Source organism: Amphiura filiformis, chromosome 7 (assembly GCF_039555335.1).
Source record: "Amphiura filiformis chromosome 7, Afil_fr2py, whole genome shotgun sequence".
Lineage (NCBI taxonomy): Eukaryota > Metazoa > Echinodermata > Ophiuroidea > Amphilepidida > Amphiuridae > Amphiura > Amphiura filiformis.
The window spans coordinates 62,281,442-62,300,527 of NC_092634.1; the positions used below are offsets into that span (position 1 = coordinate 62,281,442).

At 38.2% G+C, this 19,086-nt stretch overlaps 1 protein-coding gene across 1 annotated transcript in view; it reads left to right on the forward strand.

The window, feature by feature from the left end:
* Window positions 1–18,779, forward strand: part of LOC140157446 (uncharacterized) — a 33,533-nt gene extending 14,754 nt beyond the window's left edge. Inside the window, exons 2-6 of the mRNA XM_072180649.1 lie at window positions 5,530–5,904; window positions 7,420–7,752; window positions 10,653–11,084; window positions 12,137–12,288; window positions 18,148–18,779. Of these exons, the coding sequence (XP_072036750.1) occupies window positions 5,530–5,904; window positions 7,420–7,752; window positions 10,653–11,084; window positions 12,137–12,288; window positions 18,148–18,408 (1,553 nt within the window). The 3' untranslated portion in view covers window positions 18,409–18,779. The remainder of the gene's footprint in view (window positions 1–5,529; window positions 5,905–7,419; window positions 7,753–10,652; window positions 11,085–12,136; window positions 12,289–18,147) is intronic.
* The last annotated feature ends 307 nt before the right edge of the window (window positions 18,780–19,086 follow it).

Consider the following 19,086-nt stretch of genomic DNA (forward strand, 5'->3'; position numbering starts at 1 on the left):
GCGATGAGATATGATTTTTTTTAAAGAAGGGTCTTAGACCGCTCGGCCACACGACTTGTTGGTATCCATCTTGAATTTTTTTTACATATAATCGCAACCTCAACATAGGCTTACCACGTGGCAAGCAAAGGCAGAAAACATACCATATTTTGGAATTTTATTTGCTTAAAACATTAATGTGTATTAACGCGGCTGTGTACTCTAGCCATTGTTTCTTTCTCAAAATTGAGTTTTTATGATATGTTTGTACCTTGTTATGTTTTTTATAAATACAAGGGTTTTTTTATGTTTGCACTTTGTTGTGTTTTTTATAAATAAAAGGAATGAAAATCCAGATTTGTAAACTCCAACTGCAATATTTTAAGGATTTTATTTCACTATTCCACTCGTGTTTGAAATTGAAAAGGAAAGAAAATCTTTGTTGTACCAGCAAGGTACACGCGCGCAACAACTCATCGCGTTGCGTATCGCGCAATTTGTTAACGCACAAATACGCGACGCTTATCTACATGCGCGGCGCATCTGATGGAAACACCACGGAAGCACTGATTTCACAAAAACCTAGTGGTCAAATGGCTCCGTTTTAGCTGATAAAATGTGGGTTTTTCAAGTTCTTTCCCCGATTTAAATATCAAGTTATGAATGGATTTCGCTCAAACTTCTCAAGGGGCTGTGGATTTACCCGATGATCACGTAATATAAGTTTCAAAAACGAAAACTGTCGCATTCTCCTGTGAGATTCGATGAAAGTGCAAAATGTGACCACTTTAAACTTCAACGGCCATTATTTCAATGTTCATTTTCTCGGTAAAATGACGATTTAGGTACACGATAACTCAATAAATACAGCATCTATAGGTAAGCAAATATGATCATCGTAAAAAGCATGATCGACTCAAGAAACAGTTTTCTCATTTTTTTATATTTTGGTCTATTTCCGATTTTGGGCATCATTTTGTGCAAATAGGCGTTTTGAATTTTAAAAGTTCATTTTGATGCCTTATATGGTCAATATCTCAAAAATAAGGCCAATATCAAAAAATAAAAAAACCGTTTTTGGAATGGAGCCTCAAGATTGAGCTAAAAACAAAATAAAATATTTTGGAAAGAGTGTTTTTTGGTTATGATGTACCTAACAAATATTGCCAAAAAAACTCACTTTTTGTGATTTTCTTCAAAATTGTTGTTTTACCCCAAATCTGTATTTGTATTAAGATTTATTGATGTCTTGCCTTCATAAAAATGTATACTTTTATATGTTTTGCGCGAATAATTACAAAGTTATTGCACTTTTACTACATGCATGTCTGAGAGTACACAGCCACCTTAATAGCGCCCAATTGTTGTTAAGGATGCTGTGTACTCTCAGACATGCATGTAGTAAAAGTGCAATAACTTTGTAATTATTCGCACAAGACATATAAAAGTATACATTTGTATGAAGGCAAGACATCAATAAATATTTGGGGTAAAACAACAATTCTGAAAAAATCACAAAAAAGTGAATTTTTGCAATATTTGTTAGGTACATCATAAAAAAACACTCTTTCCAAAATATTTTATTTTGTTTTTAGCTCAACTTGAGGCTCCATTCCAAAAACGGGGTTTTTTATATTTGTTTTTATATCAATTGGCCTTATATTTTGAGATATTGACCATATAAGACATCAAATTGAACTTTTTAAAATTCACAAACGCCTATTTGCACAAAATGATGCCTAAAATCGGAAATAGACCAAAATATAAAAAAATGAGAAAACCGTTTCTTGAGTCAATCGTGCTTTTTACGATGATCATATTGGCTTACCTATAGATGCTGTATTTATTGAGTTATCGTACCTAAATCGTCATTTTACCGAGAAAATGAACATTGAAATAATGGCCGTTGAAGTTTAAAGTGGTCACATTTTGCACTTTCATCGAATTTCACAGGGGAATAGGGCAGTTTTCGTTTTTTGTACCTTATATTACGTGAACATCGGGTAAATCCACAGCCTCTTGAGAAGTTTGAGCGAAATCCATTCATAACTTGATATTTAAATCGGGGAAAGAACTTGAAAAAACCCACATTTTATCAGCTAAAACGGAGCCATTTGACCACTAGGTTTTTGTGAAATCAGTGCTTCCGTGGTGTTTCCATAAGATGCGCCGCGCATGTAAGCGTCGCGTATGCGTAGCGTATTTGTGCGTTAACAAATTGCGCGATACGCAACGCGATGCGTTGTTGGGCGCGTGTACCCTGCTGGTTCAACAAAGATTTTCTTTCCTTTTCAATTTCAAACACGAGTGGAATAGTGAAATAAAATCCTTAAAATATTGCAGTTGGAGTTTACAAATCTGGATTTTCATTCCTTTAAAAATAAAAAACATAACAAAGTGCAAACATAAAAAAACCCCTCAATTTTGCGAAAGAAACAATGTCTAGAGTACACAGCCGCGTTAAGAGGCGCACCATTTAATTTCCAGGGGTCATGGGAGTTTTTTAAAGAAAAAAAAACTTCGGCCACTAGTGAGACGAAAAAACAACTTCGCCCACTAGTGAGATGGAAATTTTTGTTGCCTCACTGGTGAGTAAAACAAATTTCTCCCACCCAACTTTGTATAAAGGTATACATTATAATTGAAAAATAAATAAATAAATAAAAAAAGGCGGTGAAAATAAATCCTCCCTTTGGAGGCGATAAAAAAAACAAAAAAAAAATTCTGCCTGACCCAAACTCCCATGCACCCCTGAGAATCTAATGGTGCGTCCCCTGCGTGATCTAAATACAGAAATCCGACAATAAATGGGCCTCTACATGCACAATAAATTATATTAAAGTTTGCAACAACAAAAATTAAAGTTTGTAATAATTATTCGAGTTTGTAAAAAATCATTTGAGTTTGTAAAAAATTATCAAAGTTTGCAAAAATTATTTTAAGGTAGCATGTTCCTCATGGTACACCGTACTGAACATAACATATCCGTGGGCATATGACCGAAATTGCCTAGCAGTCTATAGTGTGATTAGAACATTATTGTCTGGTGATCATTATAAACACAGCCAAAAAAGAAAGTCTCCAGTAGTGCCATCCCCATTTAATCAGATTCGGATGAGTTTATGGCAAAATAATTTATACAATAATTTTCTATACACCTTCCTGCGAAGATTGATACCAAATTTGATATCAAAAGTTTAATCATCATGAGCAAAGGAGCCGTTGTTTGGAAATTCGTGCAATTTTAAAAATGACAAATTACGAATTGACCACGCAAAAATCAATGCATGGTATCAGCTTATTATGTGGCCTGAAGCATGCCCGTACAGGAATCATTGTACACTTGCCTGCGCACAATTGAAAGAGCGGGGTATTTGATTTGCATTTTGACATGCATGGGCAAACCTTTAACCTGCCGGCCTATTCAGGCGACGTAATTCTTGACACTCACGCTAGCTCTGCTACGTGATACAATTCCCTATGTCATTTTTAAAATTGCATGAATTTCCAAACAAATGTTTCTATGCTCACGATGATAAAACTTTTGATATTAAATTTGGTATCAATCTTCGAAGGAGAGTGTATAGAAAATTATTATATAAATTATTTTGCCATAAACTCATCAGAATCTGATTAAATGGGGATGGAACTACTGGAGACTTTCTTTTTTGGCTGTGTTTAGTATGATCAGTACGAAAAATCCAGATTTTCAAAAATTAAAAGAACCACTTTTTAGCGGCTTTACACAGCTGAAGTAATGAAAGGGTTGAAAGACTACAATATTATGGCATAAACAAGAATATGTTCGATTGGTCTTTATTCCTATAGGCTGAACCCTTAAGCATATCTGATCTCTTCAATTATAAAAGACGATTTGGCCTTGGCGAAAATATGTCACACGCTGTTCGAATTATAAAGACATAGTTGGTTGACCTTATAATGTGTGTGCAGTAATAACTTGACCTCTGAACGTATTGGATATAAACGCATCATAACCTACACCGTCAGGTTAACTTTCTTGTTGAATGGATGTATCGAGGTCTCTTAACTGTGTATTTTGGCTCATTCATAGCATACGTGTTAAGAAAAAACATACATGAAAAGTGAGCAGGGTGACACCATAGACACGTGCTCTTTGTGGCATTACAAGTAACACGAGTGGCAAACATTAATGTTTCATATTGCTTGCAACCCCCTCCGGGCCTCTCCCCAATCAACGTTGGAGCCAATACTAGTCCGTTCCTATCTCAGTATCAAAACAACATTGACTGGGTGGGTGCGGGGGGGGGTGAAAATTTCATACTAAATTTAATCCCTCATCACTGCCATCATCATCACCACCACGACTCTAATAATCATCTGACATCATTTGTATTATCCATCGTCATCAACAACAACAACAACAACAACGCCAACACCAACACCAACACCAACAACAAATCTTACATCAGAAAAACAAAATATTTAAAACAAATTAAAAGTTTTATCAGTTTGCAACAACAACATCAACTGCTAGATTATGTTCAAATGAAAAAAACCTATTATGTAAAAATACATTGTTCCGCCTGAATTGTCAAAAAGTGGCTGAAAAGAACAAAACAATGGGCCATTGTGCCGAAAGGTGGGAGAACATGTACCCTATCCCCCTCCCACCCCATCACCCCTTTCTCTTTGGGATTCAGGGCGCGGGTGGCTATGGAGAGAAAAGGAGTTTATTAAAAACACACCACCCAGCCATTGTTCGAAATATTCTCACAGCGTCCGTTGTACGTTTTGATCGAATTTGCGATACCTTCCATCACTAGTCACGGTCAAATGGTCAATCTTAGACGTGTAAGAATTCTTAGGCGTGTAAAATCTTAGGCGTCTAAGATTTCATTGGTCAATAATTGAATACGCCTAAGATGATTGGTTGTTTGGGATTTCTAGTCCTGTGATTCGTTGATTTAAGTCTACCGCGAATTTCTTAGACGCCTAAGATTGCATCTTAGACGCCTAAGAATGCATCTTAGACGTCTAAGATTGCATCTTAGACGTCTAAGGTTAGGTGTATTCTTAGGCGTATTCTTAGGCGTATTTTGAAGGTTTCCGCCATCCATAATCAAATACGGAATTGAACTACATTTTGGGCTAACAAAGTCTGGCAAAACAATTCCATGACACCGGCACAAAATATATATGTTTGTCCTCCATAAATGTCAATGCTTCAGCCGTCAAGGGCCTTATATTATTATATGAGGCAACTTGTCAGGACGAAATCGACAAAAACACACTCTGGACCTCTTCTTTTAGACCCATTTGACAAAAATTATGGATAAATTATGGTGAACATTTTAGCTAAATATAATTGTCAACATTCAATAATATTTATGTTACAATGTTTTTGGATTTTGTGTGTTCTGGGTTCCCATATTAAATAAATTCATTTAACTTGAATGACTAAATACAGTTAACATTAATGTGATTTCAATGTTGTGTTGAATTCATGTTGTGTATTCATTTGCTTTCAATATAGGCCTATTTATTTGCTTTATGTTTCTGCTTCAACAGGAGCCTCGGGTCAATCCCCAGAGCCGGGTGATGTGCGACTTGAAGATGGAGATAACGATCGTGTTGGTAGACTGGAGTTTTATGTTCAGAGTCAATGGGCGACGGTATGCGACAACGGATTTGGACACGATGAGGCTGAAGTGATCTGTCGACAACTTGGCCATTCTACCGACCATGCTACACCTGTATATGATGGTCCATGGTCAGATGGTACAGGACTGATTGCAAATATAACGAACTGTCCTGCTTCTGGCAATACAGTCGACGATTGTAACTATGATGGGGATGATTCAATACTTAGTTCATCAGCAGGAGATTCCACCAAGACGACACAGTGCTATCACTACGAAGATGTCGGGGTGCATTGCATAGAAGGTGAGTGTTATCATAATGCAAAGCGGCGCACCGTTTGATTTCCAGGGAGGGCCGTTAAAATAAAACCTTCGGCCACACTAAGTGAGATAAAAAAATCGCCCATGCACTGATGAGTAAACACGGTTGTTTGATATGATCATTCATTAATTTTTAAGGCCAAAGAAAAAAAAAAAAAAAGGTTTGTCTCCAAGCCCGCGCGCTAATTTGTAAAAAAAAAAATGCAGATTTTTTTCAACGAACTTTTTTGAATTTTTTTCCGGAAAAATTCAGCGAAAATACATATTGTGTATAATTTTTAAACGAAATAGCCTATGCAAGATCTAAATTGAATAGATCTTTAAATTTTAAATATGAATTATTTATGAGGTTACAAAAGATATGAATTCTAAATCTGCTTACACTTATAAATGTAGAGCGTGAAGTATAAATGCGCAATATTTCGTTTTAAGACGCGTCTTGGTATTAGTGGGTAGGCCATACTTTAAGGGGGGTCGATCTTTTGTGCGTAATTATAGAGGGCCAGGGGATTCACTCTATCATTAAAAAAGTTATTTGAAGAAGTCAAAGAGCCCTAGGAATAAAAACTGTAGTGTAATTCACGCCAGATACAATTTCTTTATACGACAAAAATTAATGTTTGTAATCGATCAAAAAACAAACGTTTTATATCAATTTGAAATTTAGCCTGAATCCGTAAATATGGTACCTCTCGCCCTTTTTTTAGGTCAAGGCTATTTTTACCATTATGCAGCGAACCATTGTTGAAGCTATTTCATATACATGTACAAAACATTCTAGAGAAAGAATGAGGACATATAGTGTTGAAATATCTTTTGTTATTTCGAATGATAATGTCATGAAGTCGTAAATTTTAAGGTCAAATTCCTAAAACCAAAACAAAACATTGCGACGCAGATAATTCCCGACTTACGCAATTTCATCATCACATCAGTGTCTTTATTATTTGTTTGAAACCTTTCCCAAACGTTCGTGCTATTTATGCATAAAACGGCTAATCTATCTTTACAAAACGCGTCTTTTTTTTAGTAAACAAAAGGCTAAAGATGGCATTATGAGATTTATCTTTTATCATTACACTCCTCCGCTCAACTGCCACGGTGGCCGAGTGGTAAAGCGCTAGACGCATAATCGAAGGAAGTTGAGAATCGCTGGTTCGAGTCCCAACGAAGCCTGTGGAAACTTTTTTTCTTCAAAATTCATGATCGCATTCCGAAATGAGTCACTTGTCGGTAAATCTTGTATCGTATCCTTAATAATGGGATATTTGGCAGAAAGATAGGATTTGTGATAGTGCAAGTAAGGTAGCCTACACATGGTAAGGGACCGTTCACAAACACTTGTTAGGTGGGGGCTGAAGCAAAAAGGGGCCTGAAATTTTGAGATCTCGAAAGGGTGGGCGAAAAAAATTCGTGATGGAATTTTTTTGCATCAGACCCCCCTAACAAGTGTTTGTGAACGGTCCCTAAATGTGACTACAAATTTCTTTTCCTTCAGACAGCGATCCAATACCAGAATTACGGCTAGTCGGTGGAACCAGTACTTATTCAGGACGTGTTGAAATCAATCTATTTGGTTCTTGGGGAACCATCTGCCACAATGGACATTTCTGGTATGAGGATGCCAAGGTAGTCTGCCGCCATTTGGGATTGCCACATACATACGCACGTGCAGTGAAAAACGTGTTTCCTGGCGGCAGTGGAAGTATTATCTATTCCGATTTACAATGCAATGGAGACGAAGAGAGAATCGACTTCTGTCAACACATTGAGTATCCCGTATCAGGCTGCAGTCACTCGGATGACGTAGGAGTCCTTTGCTCAAATCATGGTAAGTTACACTGCTATGTAGTATTAAAGAAACGGAAGGTGACCGGCAAATGTGTGATTAATCGTACTGGAATTTAGAACCAAACTCCTCAACAAAAGTTTGGAAAGTGTTTCAAGCATCTATATCTCAGATTATTTGTGACATGTTCATATCATATTGCATATCAATGGATAGCGACATTACTCCCCTTTACAATGACACCACATTTGAAACAATCGCGTTTTTCACGGCTGAGTACACATCTTGTGAATGTAGTGGGGTCTCAAACAGAATGTGCCAAATTGACCATTATTCTGTGCTCACTAGTCACTAACCTCAATATAGCGGTTGGAAAAATCATACCCAGCCAGAACAGCCATCACCTCCTTCTGGTGTTGCCTACCAGCCTGGTCACACATTGCTGAGGGATGGCCTTCCATTCTTCAACCAGGATTTGTCACAGGTCATTCGATGTGGTTGGTTGCATTGGCTACTCTGGCATATGCACAACACGACCCAGCTGGTCCCACAGGTATTCAATTGGGTTGAGGTCTGGGCTGATGGCAACCCATTCCATTCTCTCTACTTCCATATTATGTTGGTAGTCGTTGACTACCCTGGCTCTGTGGGGGTGACCTTGGCATCTGGGAGGATTCCATTAGGTTCCTTATTGTGAAGATATGGAATTGCAGCTTCAAGTGGTGCCCAGAATAATGGTCAATTTGGCACATTCTGTTTGAGACCCAACTACATTCACAAGACGTGTATTCAGGCGTGAAAAAAGTGATTGTTTCAAATGTGGTGTTATTGTAAAGAGGAGTAATGTCGCTATCTATTGCTCTAGATAATTTCGGCGCGGGAATTTTGAATATGGCTGTTTTTATTCGTTTGTATGGTTAATATGAGTTTGTTTTAATTAAAGCCATGTGATTCGTGCATGATAATTATTTTTCTAAACATATAAGTCATAATGTTGTGATTGCCGGACACCTCCTTTAAAAGAAAAAGAAATAAGACAATCTATACATGTGACATGACATATCCCCGCCCTCTGATACGAATCTGAAAAGGGGCTAGAAATGGAGCGGAGTTTTTAGATAACTGGATTTTCTAGGTAATTTGGGTTACAATGTACTCAAGTACTCAAGGGTAGGTCAAACAGCCTTTTAAAAAAGGGTGATGTTTAATAGAAATTCTTAGGGGGCTGGCATTTTCTTCGGTAGGGGGGTGGTCTCAAATATGTCGGTGACCACCGAGTCAATTTTTAGACCCCCCCATCGCGGGCAAAAATGTTTTACGACCCCCCCACTATCTTGGGTCCAAAATTACCGTTTGGAGTTATTACTCATTGTTGGAGTCATACCGGTAGTGTTCCAGCCGAATTGTAAAGTGCGCACATTTTGTTGATTTGCAGGTTGAGATTACAAAATTGAATTACTCATCAGCGCAAATTTTTTTGAATGTACATGCCTTCTCGTACATTTACCCCCCGGAATTGAACCCTCAATTCGATATGTCTGATGTGCTCTCATGTCCCACAAAAAATACTGTCGAAACGCTCAAAACGCTCATTCCAGATCCCTTAAATCGAGCAAGGTAATTTCATAGTACCGGGTCACATAAGAGGGCACTATTCGAAAAGGCCGTATGTATACCTGAGTGGGAATCGTGCGTGTTCGATTTTAGTGCAGCGTATAGGCTACCGTCATAATTTTAAAACTAAACCATATGTGGGTCAATTTATTTTTTCAATAGATGCACTATCTAATTCTCAATTTTTATGACACCTCATTGAATGCAATGTGACCTCAAGAAGTAAAGTTATAAGCATTTGATTAGACGAAGGTTCAGTTTTAAAATTGGCAAATTGACCTATAGCGTATAGCGAATACGGATACCGTATACCGTATTCTACAGTATACTTCGTGCCGGTAAGTCGTCTTTCACCCAGTAATTTGGCTCACTTTAGTTAAGTTCTGGGTGTCGAATCAGGCATACTTCAATATTATCGTGCACGCCAGTAGGCCTACTGAAAATACATGTCCATAAGTGCAATTTGGACCCACAAAAATCAATTTGGACCCACATTTTAACTAAATGGGATCTGAATGGGTCCAGCATTATCCAGGTTATTTGAGAGCAAACTGTGAAAAATGGAGAGCAATACACGTAGGCCTACATCATGTATGCATCGAATGCAAAAATGTTCAGACGAAGCCCGGGATGCAAAGTATGTTTTGATGTATTCCTTTGTCCGACTTCTTGCATGCAGATCCAATAGATGCAGTCTTGTAGTAATATTGATGTGAACGAGTAATCTTGTTGACTTTCAACAAGCAGTGTATAGGATAAACTTCTGAAGAGAAAAACACTGAAATAAAGTCATTCCAGACATAAAAGATGAAAATGAGTAACATGATCGATTATTTGTGTCACGATTAACACTTTTATTCAGTCATTTACACAAAATATCGGTTAATAGAGTTTTGGTTAAAACGCCATTTAGGGGGGTGATTTTGGTTAATCACGCCGTTAAGGGTAGCATATTAAACGGCACTCAATACGCCACTTAGGGTCCAGTATTGGAATTGATTAACAAGCATGAGTAGCTCCATTATATGTGAGTGCCCCCCCCCCCCCCGCCCACCGGGCCCCCAGCTCATCATGGCCGCCCGGTTCACCTAAGGCTGTCGGTACACGAAGGGCGTTTGAGAATAAAAATGAGGGGCAACAATAAACACTTTGTGCACTGGTTTTAAAACTTGGATAACCTTTTCACGTTATCACAATGAATGATATTAATATAATAGTAAAAGCGCGTTGTGAAATATTTGGAGAATTTTGCTCTGCCCCCCCCCCCCCACCACACACACACACTCACACTTATTAGGGAACAACAAATCAATCTATTTTGCCTTTAGGTCTATTTTTGCAGGACCATCTTCAAACATACGACGGTGAGAATATTGCCTGGAAGCACAATCCCAGTTCCATTCTTCCAATTTTCCGTATCCAAGAGGGAGCCGTTATTAAAATCGTATGTCCATCGATTCGTGCAGGAGGTCTGAATACCCTAAATGACGACCACGTGGACATCGAATGGCATCTAGGGGGAAAAGAAATCTCGAGTGATAACCATAATGGTATTGCCCTCCAAGAGAAGGTTCAGATGTATCAATCCAACGGGTTAGGATTTAATGGTAGAAAAGGCAAGCGTCTTGCATCAATGGTTTACACCGCTCGAAAGGAAGACAACATGAAGGTATTAGACTGCCAGGCTATAGACGAAGATCCCTATGACTCCGTGACGGCCAGTTCCTCCTTCACTAGGGGAATGACTCTGCTTGTCTTACGTAAGTACCAACAAGCTTATTAACCCTTCAGGCCATATACCAAGAAAAGCTGTAAACAAGAAGACCACTGCGCATGCATGCATACCACGTGTTTCCATCACACAAAAACACTATTATAGTCATATATACGCACGGAATCGCTGGCCGACCCAGCGAAACCCCCGTGGCAAGAGGTCATTGATCCCTCCCAAGTTGTGTTCGGCACACTAGGAGTTCCAGGGTCAATACCCGGGTGACCAAAGGACCTCTTTTGTTCATGTTATCCTTTTTCGTTACTTTCCTTCCGATAGTAAAAAAAATCCACTTTTCTTTGCGGCAAATAGCAAAACAAAGTTGGTGGTTATAGCAATATATACCGTCATAAGAATTATATTTTACACATGATTAGCTTTAATTCGATACCAACCTTTATATCTGAATTACGGTATTTCATTTTCAAAACGCGATTCAAAACGCGTCTTACTGTGTATTTCAATGGCGCGTGTAATGGTGGTGCACGCGCTTTCTCTACCTCTGACAACATGGGAGTATTCCCGGGTACCCAAGTATTAATAAAACATATTTGGGACCGTCAAGTAGTCTTTTTTGGTTCGGGAAACTACATCACTTGCAATGTTTGTAGGCGTGAAATTGCCGATGCGAAGGGTAATATAAAGTCTGCACAAAAAATAACGCAGCTGTTACAAATACGCATATAGCTTCAGAGCTAATATTTTGTTTCCACAATATTTCTACATAGAAAGAAGGATGATTTATTTACGCGCATTTTGATATCGTTAACGCTGTAGTGCAGGGCGGTATAGTCAAAATTGTATTCATCTATTGCTATGGTAATTAATCCGATTATGACGTCACTTCTACGGCGTATAGACCAATACAAACGCCACTAACAACCCAGGTCACGACTACGGGCAGGAAGTCTGAGCCCAAAGTACATGCCCTTATATTCAGGATTCTGATCATCTCGGTATTTCAATTATCATAATCAAACATATGTTTGTCAGCGTGTGTCCTAATATCAAATAAAGCGTTCATCTTATGTTATATTTCAGCCGCTCCAGCACCACAGCACTTCAGAACTACCGTTTTGCCAGATTATATTTGGATTGGAGGTTTTGTTGGCGAGATACACATTCCCATTTCCGATTACTATAACTCCTGGAAGATGGTGCTCCAGTTCCCCAAGAAAGTCTTCCGACTATATGTAAGATAAGGCGTTTTCATTCCTATAGTTTCAGCTGTAGTGACAACACGTCATAGGTAGTAGGGTGGTAAAGGGGCATATGTTCATGATGTTGTTAGGAGGTAGTCAGAGCTCTGGGAGGTAGTTATCTAACAAGGAGACCACTGCGCATGCATGCATCCCACGTGTTGCCATTGCGCAATTAGCCTAAGGCATATACGCACGGAATCGTCATTTTGTTACAAGGTGGCAATTGTTATAAAAATGAGTTAAGCAAAAAAAAAAAAAAATGACTTGGGCAATTTGGTTCTGAGGGTGACGATCAGTGTTGTATGTCTCGAAGCCTGGTCTTGGTCTCGGCCTCGGTCTCGGCCTTACTGGTCTCGAGGTCTCGTCCGAGACCGGGTTCGAGACCGGCAAAATAACACCATTCTGGTTACCTGGTTACCTGGCAGCAATAATTCTCCTCATACAGTTTTCATCAATTAAATCAATCTTACATCAAGACCTACTCATTTATTTCCAATTAGGTCCAATTAGTAGGAGACCAGGGCAAAGTGGACCAAAACATTTTTGTCCAGCCCAAACAGGATTACAAAGCGAGGCATGGCAAAACTTTAGGTATAATCTTACCTTAGGCTGCGTTCACATAGAAGTATACGGTAATACGGTATTCGCTATACGAAATACGCTCATTCGATCAGGCTGAGTTCATATAGGAGTATACTATGTGAACTCGGCCTGATCGAATGAGCGTATTTCGTATAGCGAATAGCGAGTATGTCAGTTACCCATTTTCTTCGTCTTATCAAATGCTTGTAACTTTACTTCTTGAGGTCACATTGCATTCAATGAGGTGTCATAATGTGCAGAATTAGATAGTGCATCTATTAAAAAAATGAATTTACCCACATATGGTTTAGGTTTTTAAAATTTGGACGGTATACGCTGCACTAAAATCGCACACGTGCGATTCCCACTATACTATACTGAACGCAGGTATACGGCCTTTTCGAATAGCTCTTATGTGACCCGGTACTATGAAATTACCTTGCTTGAATTAAGCTATACGCGTGCACCTACAAAACGTGCATCGTATACCCGAATAGTATACTTCTATGCGATCGTAGCCTTATGTGACCCGGTACTATGAAATTGCCTTGCTCGATTTAAGCTATACGCGTACACCTGCAAAACGTGCACCGTACACCCGAATAGTATACTTCTATGTGAACGCAACCTTAGGACTGCAACTACAAATGACATAATAAAGTTGATCAAAAACCCAGTTTGTTTAAATGGTGTGAACTTGAAAAAGTCCGTTCCGCTTTGCCCCAGGGTTTGGGGGCTATGGAAAAGTGAAACGTGGAGGGGGCGTTACAGAAATGCATTCCCTTCAGGTGTGTCTTCATTGCCAACACCACTTAGGGCCTACCTCCTGGTACATCAGTATGCTATGGCCGGATACATTTGTATTACATAGTTCTGAGTGGGGTCTGTTTCTGGCGTTCCACTTTGTCCCATCCACGTTGGACTATTATCCACTTTGCCCCGGTCCACTTTGCCCCGACCAAGTGGGATTTCTCCCAACATACATCACTATCATGTATGCTACCCATGTTACCATGCATCTATCATTAATATGACTATCGAAGTAATTCAGCAAAAGCAGTGCTTTGGCAGATAATAATATTATTGGGTTAAACATATGTTTTCTGTAAAAAGCACACATACCTGACTCACTCGAATGCCCCCTGTCACAAACAATGCAGGATCTAGCCGTGTTCTAAATACACGAACTTGGAGATTGAGGGCAGCATATGCATAAGTTAATGGGGTGTTTCGTTTTGCCCCGTGGTTCATTTTGCCCCAGTCTCCCCTTAGTTAGGTAAAAAAAACCTCAATTCCGTGACCATTCTCTGGCTAGTAAGGTTTGACGATTGATTTAACTTCTATAGCCCCCATGTCCCTCGCGAAAATCACGGCATTTTTCGCTAGAGTCCAAAATGGCCGCCGCCACAATTTTGAAAAAATTAAGTTTTGAACCAGAGCACCTATAATCATGTACAAACACACTTGTTCGGGTATGTCCAGCACAAGGATTCCGATTCTGACATTAGTTTGACATTACAGCATCATTTTCACCCAGAAGTCCAAGATGGTCGCCGGCACCATCTTGAAAAATTTAGTTTTGAACCAGAGGACCTAAAATCGTGTACAAAGACACTTTTTTGGATAAGTCGACCACAAGGATTTCAAATCTGACATTACTTTGACATTACGACCTCATTTTTACCCAGAAATCCAAAATAAGTTTTGAACCAGAGTACCTAAAATCGTGTACAAAGACACTTTTTCGGGTAAATCGACCCCAAGAAATCCGAATCTGACATTAATTTGACGTTATAACATTTTTTTTTTGCCCAGAAATCCAAGATGGCCCCCATTTGGTAGAGCGTAAATGTAATTTTTGAATGGGAGCACCTAGGATCATAAATAAACTCCCTTTTTTTTGGCTAATTATAAAATAGTAATGGATATGGAAGCATAGGTATGTCATTTCAGCTTTATATTGGGTTTACGTCCCCTATCTGGGGTTTAGATTGCTCTATCTGCGGTTTACGTCCCTTATCTATGGATAAGGCACCTTATCTGGGGTTTAGATGCCTTATCTGGGGTTTACGCTCCTTATCTGATGGAAGGCGCCTAATCTGAGGGTTAGACTGCCTTATCTGGGTTTACGTCCCTTAGCTGGGGTTAAGGCGCCTTATATGGGGTTTAGATGCCTTATCTGGGGTTTAGACTGTGTTATCCTAGGTTTACGTCCCTCATCTAAAGTTAAGGCGCCTTATCTGGGGTTATATCGATCAAGATACTTGTAGCAATGCAATGCGAGCACTTGTTCTCTCCAAATTAGACTACGCTAATGCGCTTCTATCTGGTTGCAGGTCTACCGATATTGCTCGTCTCCAGCGCTTACAGAACAGAGCTGCTCGCATTGTATTCCAAGTCCCTCGCCGCTTATACTCGTCATCCGAGCTTCTTGACTCCCTCCACTGGCTACCCATCGAAAAACGCATCAAGTTAAAGATCCTCTTATACATCTACAAGTCACTGAATGATCTGTCACCAATATACCTGTCTGATTGTTTGACGATCTATATCCCAACCAGAGAGGGTTTACGCTCGGCGTTAGACGCAACTCGTCTAGTTGTCCCCAGGAGCAACAGATTAATTGGTGATAGGTCTTTCAGTGTACAGGGACCCAAACTGTGGAACAATATCCCTTTAAACATCAGAGTTTCCCCCACTGTAGATAGTTTCAAGAGTAACCTTAAAACTCACTTGTTCTGATTGTTGCTGTTTTTAAGCCTTTTTTCAGGTATTATGTTTTTGTATATTTTTTGTATCTTTGTAAAGTGCTTTGATCAGGTTGGAAAAGCGCTATATTAAGTGCTGTTATTATTATTATCTAGAGTTAAGGCACCTTACGTGGCGTTTAGATGCCTTATCTGGGGGGTGGTATGTTCCTTATTTAGGGTTAAGGCGCCTTATTTGGGGTTGGATATACCCGAAAAAGTGTCTCTGTGCATGATTATAGGTGCTCTGGTTTAAAACTTATTGGCATAATATTATAGTGTGGGTAAAAATACACATTTTGGTGGTTGTTTGACCTTCATACTACCTTCCCTTCCAGAGGTATCGCATATTTCCCGTTTGGGAAATCTTAGGGAATTACCGGAAATCTGAACTTAAAATGAATATAGAATTGTTTTGTTTTAATTTTTTGATGTATAATGGTAGCCTGGAATGTTCTTTACCTATTAAAACCAAAAGGAACTGTCTTGGGGTCACTATGTTTGAAAAAATCATTTTAATTAACAAAAGGTGTAGCTTCGGAAATACCCAAAAAATGCCATTTTCTCGAATTTAATTAAAAATCATAATTAAAAAAGTAAATGAGATATTTCAATTTTTCTTTTTGATTTTCAAAGCATTAGTCAAGTTACATAAAGTAGTGCAAACAAATGGGCTCAAATTTGATTGCAAAGGTGGTTTCTAGAATTATTTGTTGCAAAACCCCTTACATCCACAAAAGGTGCGATATAAAAGAAATAATAAAATAAATAGGAAGGCTTGAAAATTGTACCAAACCTATTCTTTTAGCTTCTATTCATCAACACTTTATCCAAACCCAAATTGAATCAAATCGAACAAATAATACTTGCACAATTAAAAAAGCTGTTTTTCTCAAAAAGTCAAAAGTGGATGTAAGGGGTTTTGCAACAAAGCTCTTCATTTATTGTGGGACATTAGAGCACATCAGACATATCGAATTGCATTCTGAATACGAAGAATGTCTTTCTGATGTCAAATTAATTTCATTTTTTGAAATTCACGATATAATACAAATTATATGACAAATGTGAGTGGACACGTCGAATGAGCCGTAAACTCGGCAAACTGCATTCTGAGTTATAGTGTAAAATGTATGTGACGGTCGTATTCATAGGTATCTCAATTCGTTGCGACAAGTGTCTGATCAACCACCGTTTAAACCAATCAATAATCCTATTGCTAAAGAGGATAATAAGCTTCTATCTATTTCTATAGAATAGTTCTTGTCTTTGTTTGCTTTGGCTAAATCCTGTTCAAGTGGTAGATAACAAAGCATTGCATTTTGTCTAGGTATGTATAACCAACAATTAACAATGAGAGGACATTCCTGATCCTCGTTGACTTGGGGATGATTTGTAATGACCTCCAATTATGTCTGTTTCATATTTATTACCAGAAATGTGGAAAAAGAGTCACACGTAGAACCGAAAAAGGTATAATTTTGTTCAAGGAAAAAAGTTCAACAAACCATAAACCCGCTTCTGGATATCATTTGAAGTCAAATGATATACCATTTAAAGCTTACGATATATATTTTCTAAACACGAAATAAAACAAAAATTGACCGGGGCCGAATTTACGGCTGATTTGCCGTGTCCAATCACAAATTATTAAAATTTGATATTTTTCACATTTTTGATAACAAAGTAAATTTTATAAATCTAATGATATTCTTAAAGTGTATGTAGCTGGGAGGAAAAGCCGACGATCAATTGAAAATTTTGACCTTTCATATTGAAGATATGGATTTTTCCCCAAAAGACCTAATTTTTTGGTGTTTTGGGAAAAAATCCATATCTTCAATACGAAAGGTCAAAATTTTCAATTGATCGTCGGCTTTTCATCCCACCTACCGTACACTTTAAGTATAAATCATCAAATTTATAAGTTTACTTCGAGTACTGTTAAATATCAAAAATATCAATTTTCAAAAAATCATTATTTGATATCAGAAGGACATTCAGAATGCAATTCGATATGTCTGATGTGCTCTAATGTCCCACAATAAATACTGTCCAAACGTTCATACCCCATCCCTTAACACGGTTTGGAAATAAGCTCTTCATATACTACTACATGTAATGCGATTTATTTTGTCTTATATAATTTATGCAAATTTGTTCAAAAATTGGGCGAGGGGCTATCTTTAGCAGAATAAATTATTATTGGAGACACATTTTGAATACATTCGCAGAACTCAATGAGCATAATTTGAATGTTTCCCCCTTATTTTAGTATGATTTAGCCTATCATTATGATAATTATGATATGATTTATCATATTACAATCACATTATATATAGGACCAACCGTTATTATTATTACTGTTATTATTGTTATTATTGTTATTATTGTTATTATTGTTATTATTGTTATTATTGTTATCATTATTGTTGTAATGTATCATGTATTACACTATTCTAGTCATTTATACGTTGTTCCGGGTTTTTTTCCTTTTTTAATTTAATTACTATTAATACAGGGTGGTAACTTCAACATAGCCCCCGAACCATGTTTACATCATGGATCATGCAGCAAGAGTAAATACATTTGGATCATCTACAATACCTACGAAAATCGCGTGCTCAGCCCTATTAAAGATCTGCACTTGAGATTTGTCGCGGATGTGTCCAAAAGATACGCACTGGTCGTGGTCGTGGTCGTGGTCTTGAGGCCGATGTCACCTTCTATGGCTATAACAAAGTCTTCGGCTCTGATTACAAGCCTATTTTGTCGTCAGTAAATAGATAAAACTCGTCGGTAAAATAGTGTTAGCATCAAGAAAAAAGGGTGTAACAACACTTAACTCCTCTGGAAGTATGTATTTTATTTCTTTGCCTATGTCCATGCCTGCGAGGCCCCATGACACAAGGGAAAAAGCGGTAAAACGAGCAAAATCGCTCAAAAACGCTAAGTTCGCCAAAATTTCCCACAATTTCTGTTAAGTAAGCTTATAATCTGAAAAAAGATGAGAGATTCTGCAAATAATGTGCAAATAATGTGAAATAATGTGCGATTTACCGCTTTTTCCCTTGTGACATGGGGGCTTCTTACTTGCAGATGATTTTACATGCAGAACTCAAACAGGTGATTAAACCATTGGGCTATTCCAGTTAAAATCCATACACCCCTATGGAAGACATGCCCTTAATCTTCCACACAGGGAGTGTGAATTTCAAATGAAGTTACCTGAATAGGCGATTCCATTTGATATCTACACCCCTGTGTGCGCGATTGAGTCATGACCTCCATGTAGGGGTGTATGCATGTCAAATGGAATAGCCCATTGGCTGCAAGAGTGTGGCAGTCAAATTTCACTGTATCAGCTACACATTGAGTATGTACAGTACACAGCAGCAAAATATCGATTTCAATTTTTGCGGTTTTTTTTTTTTTTTTTTTTTTTATCTCGAAAGCCCTA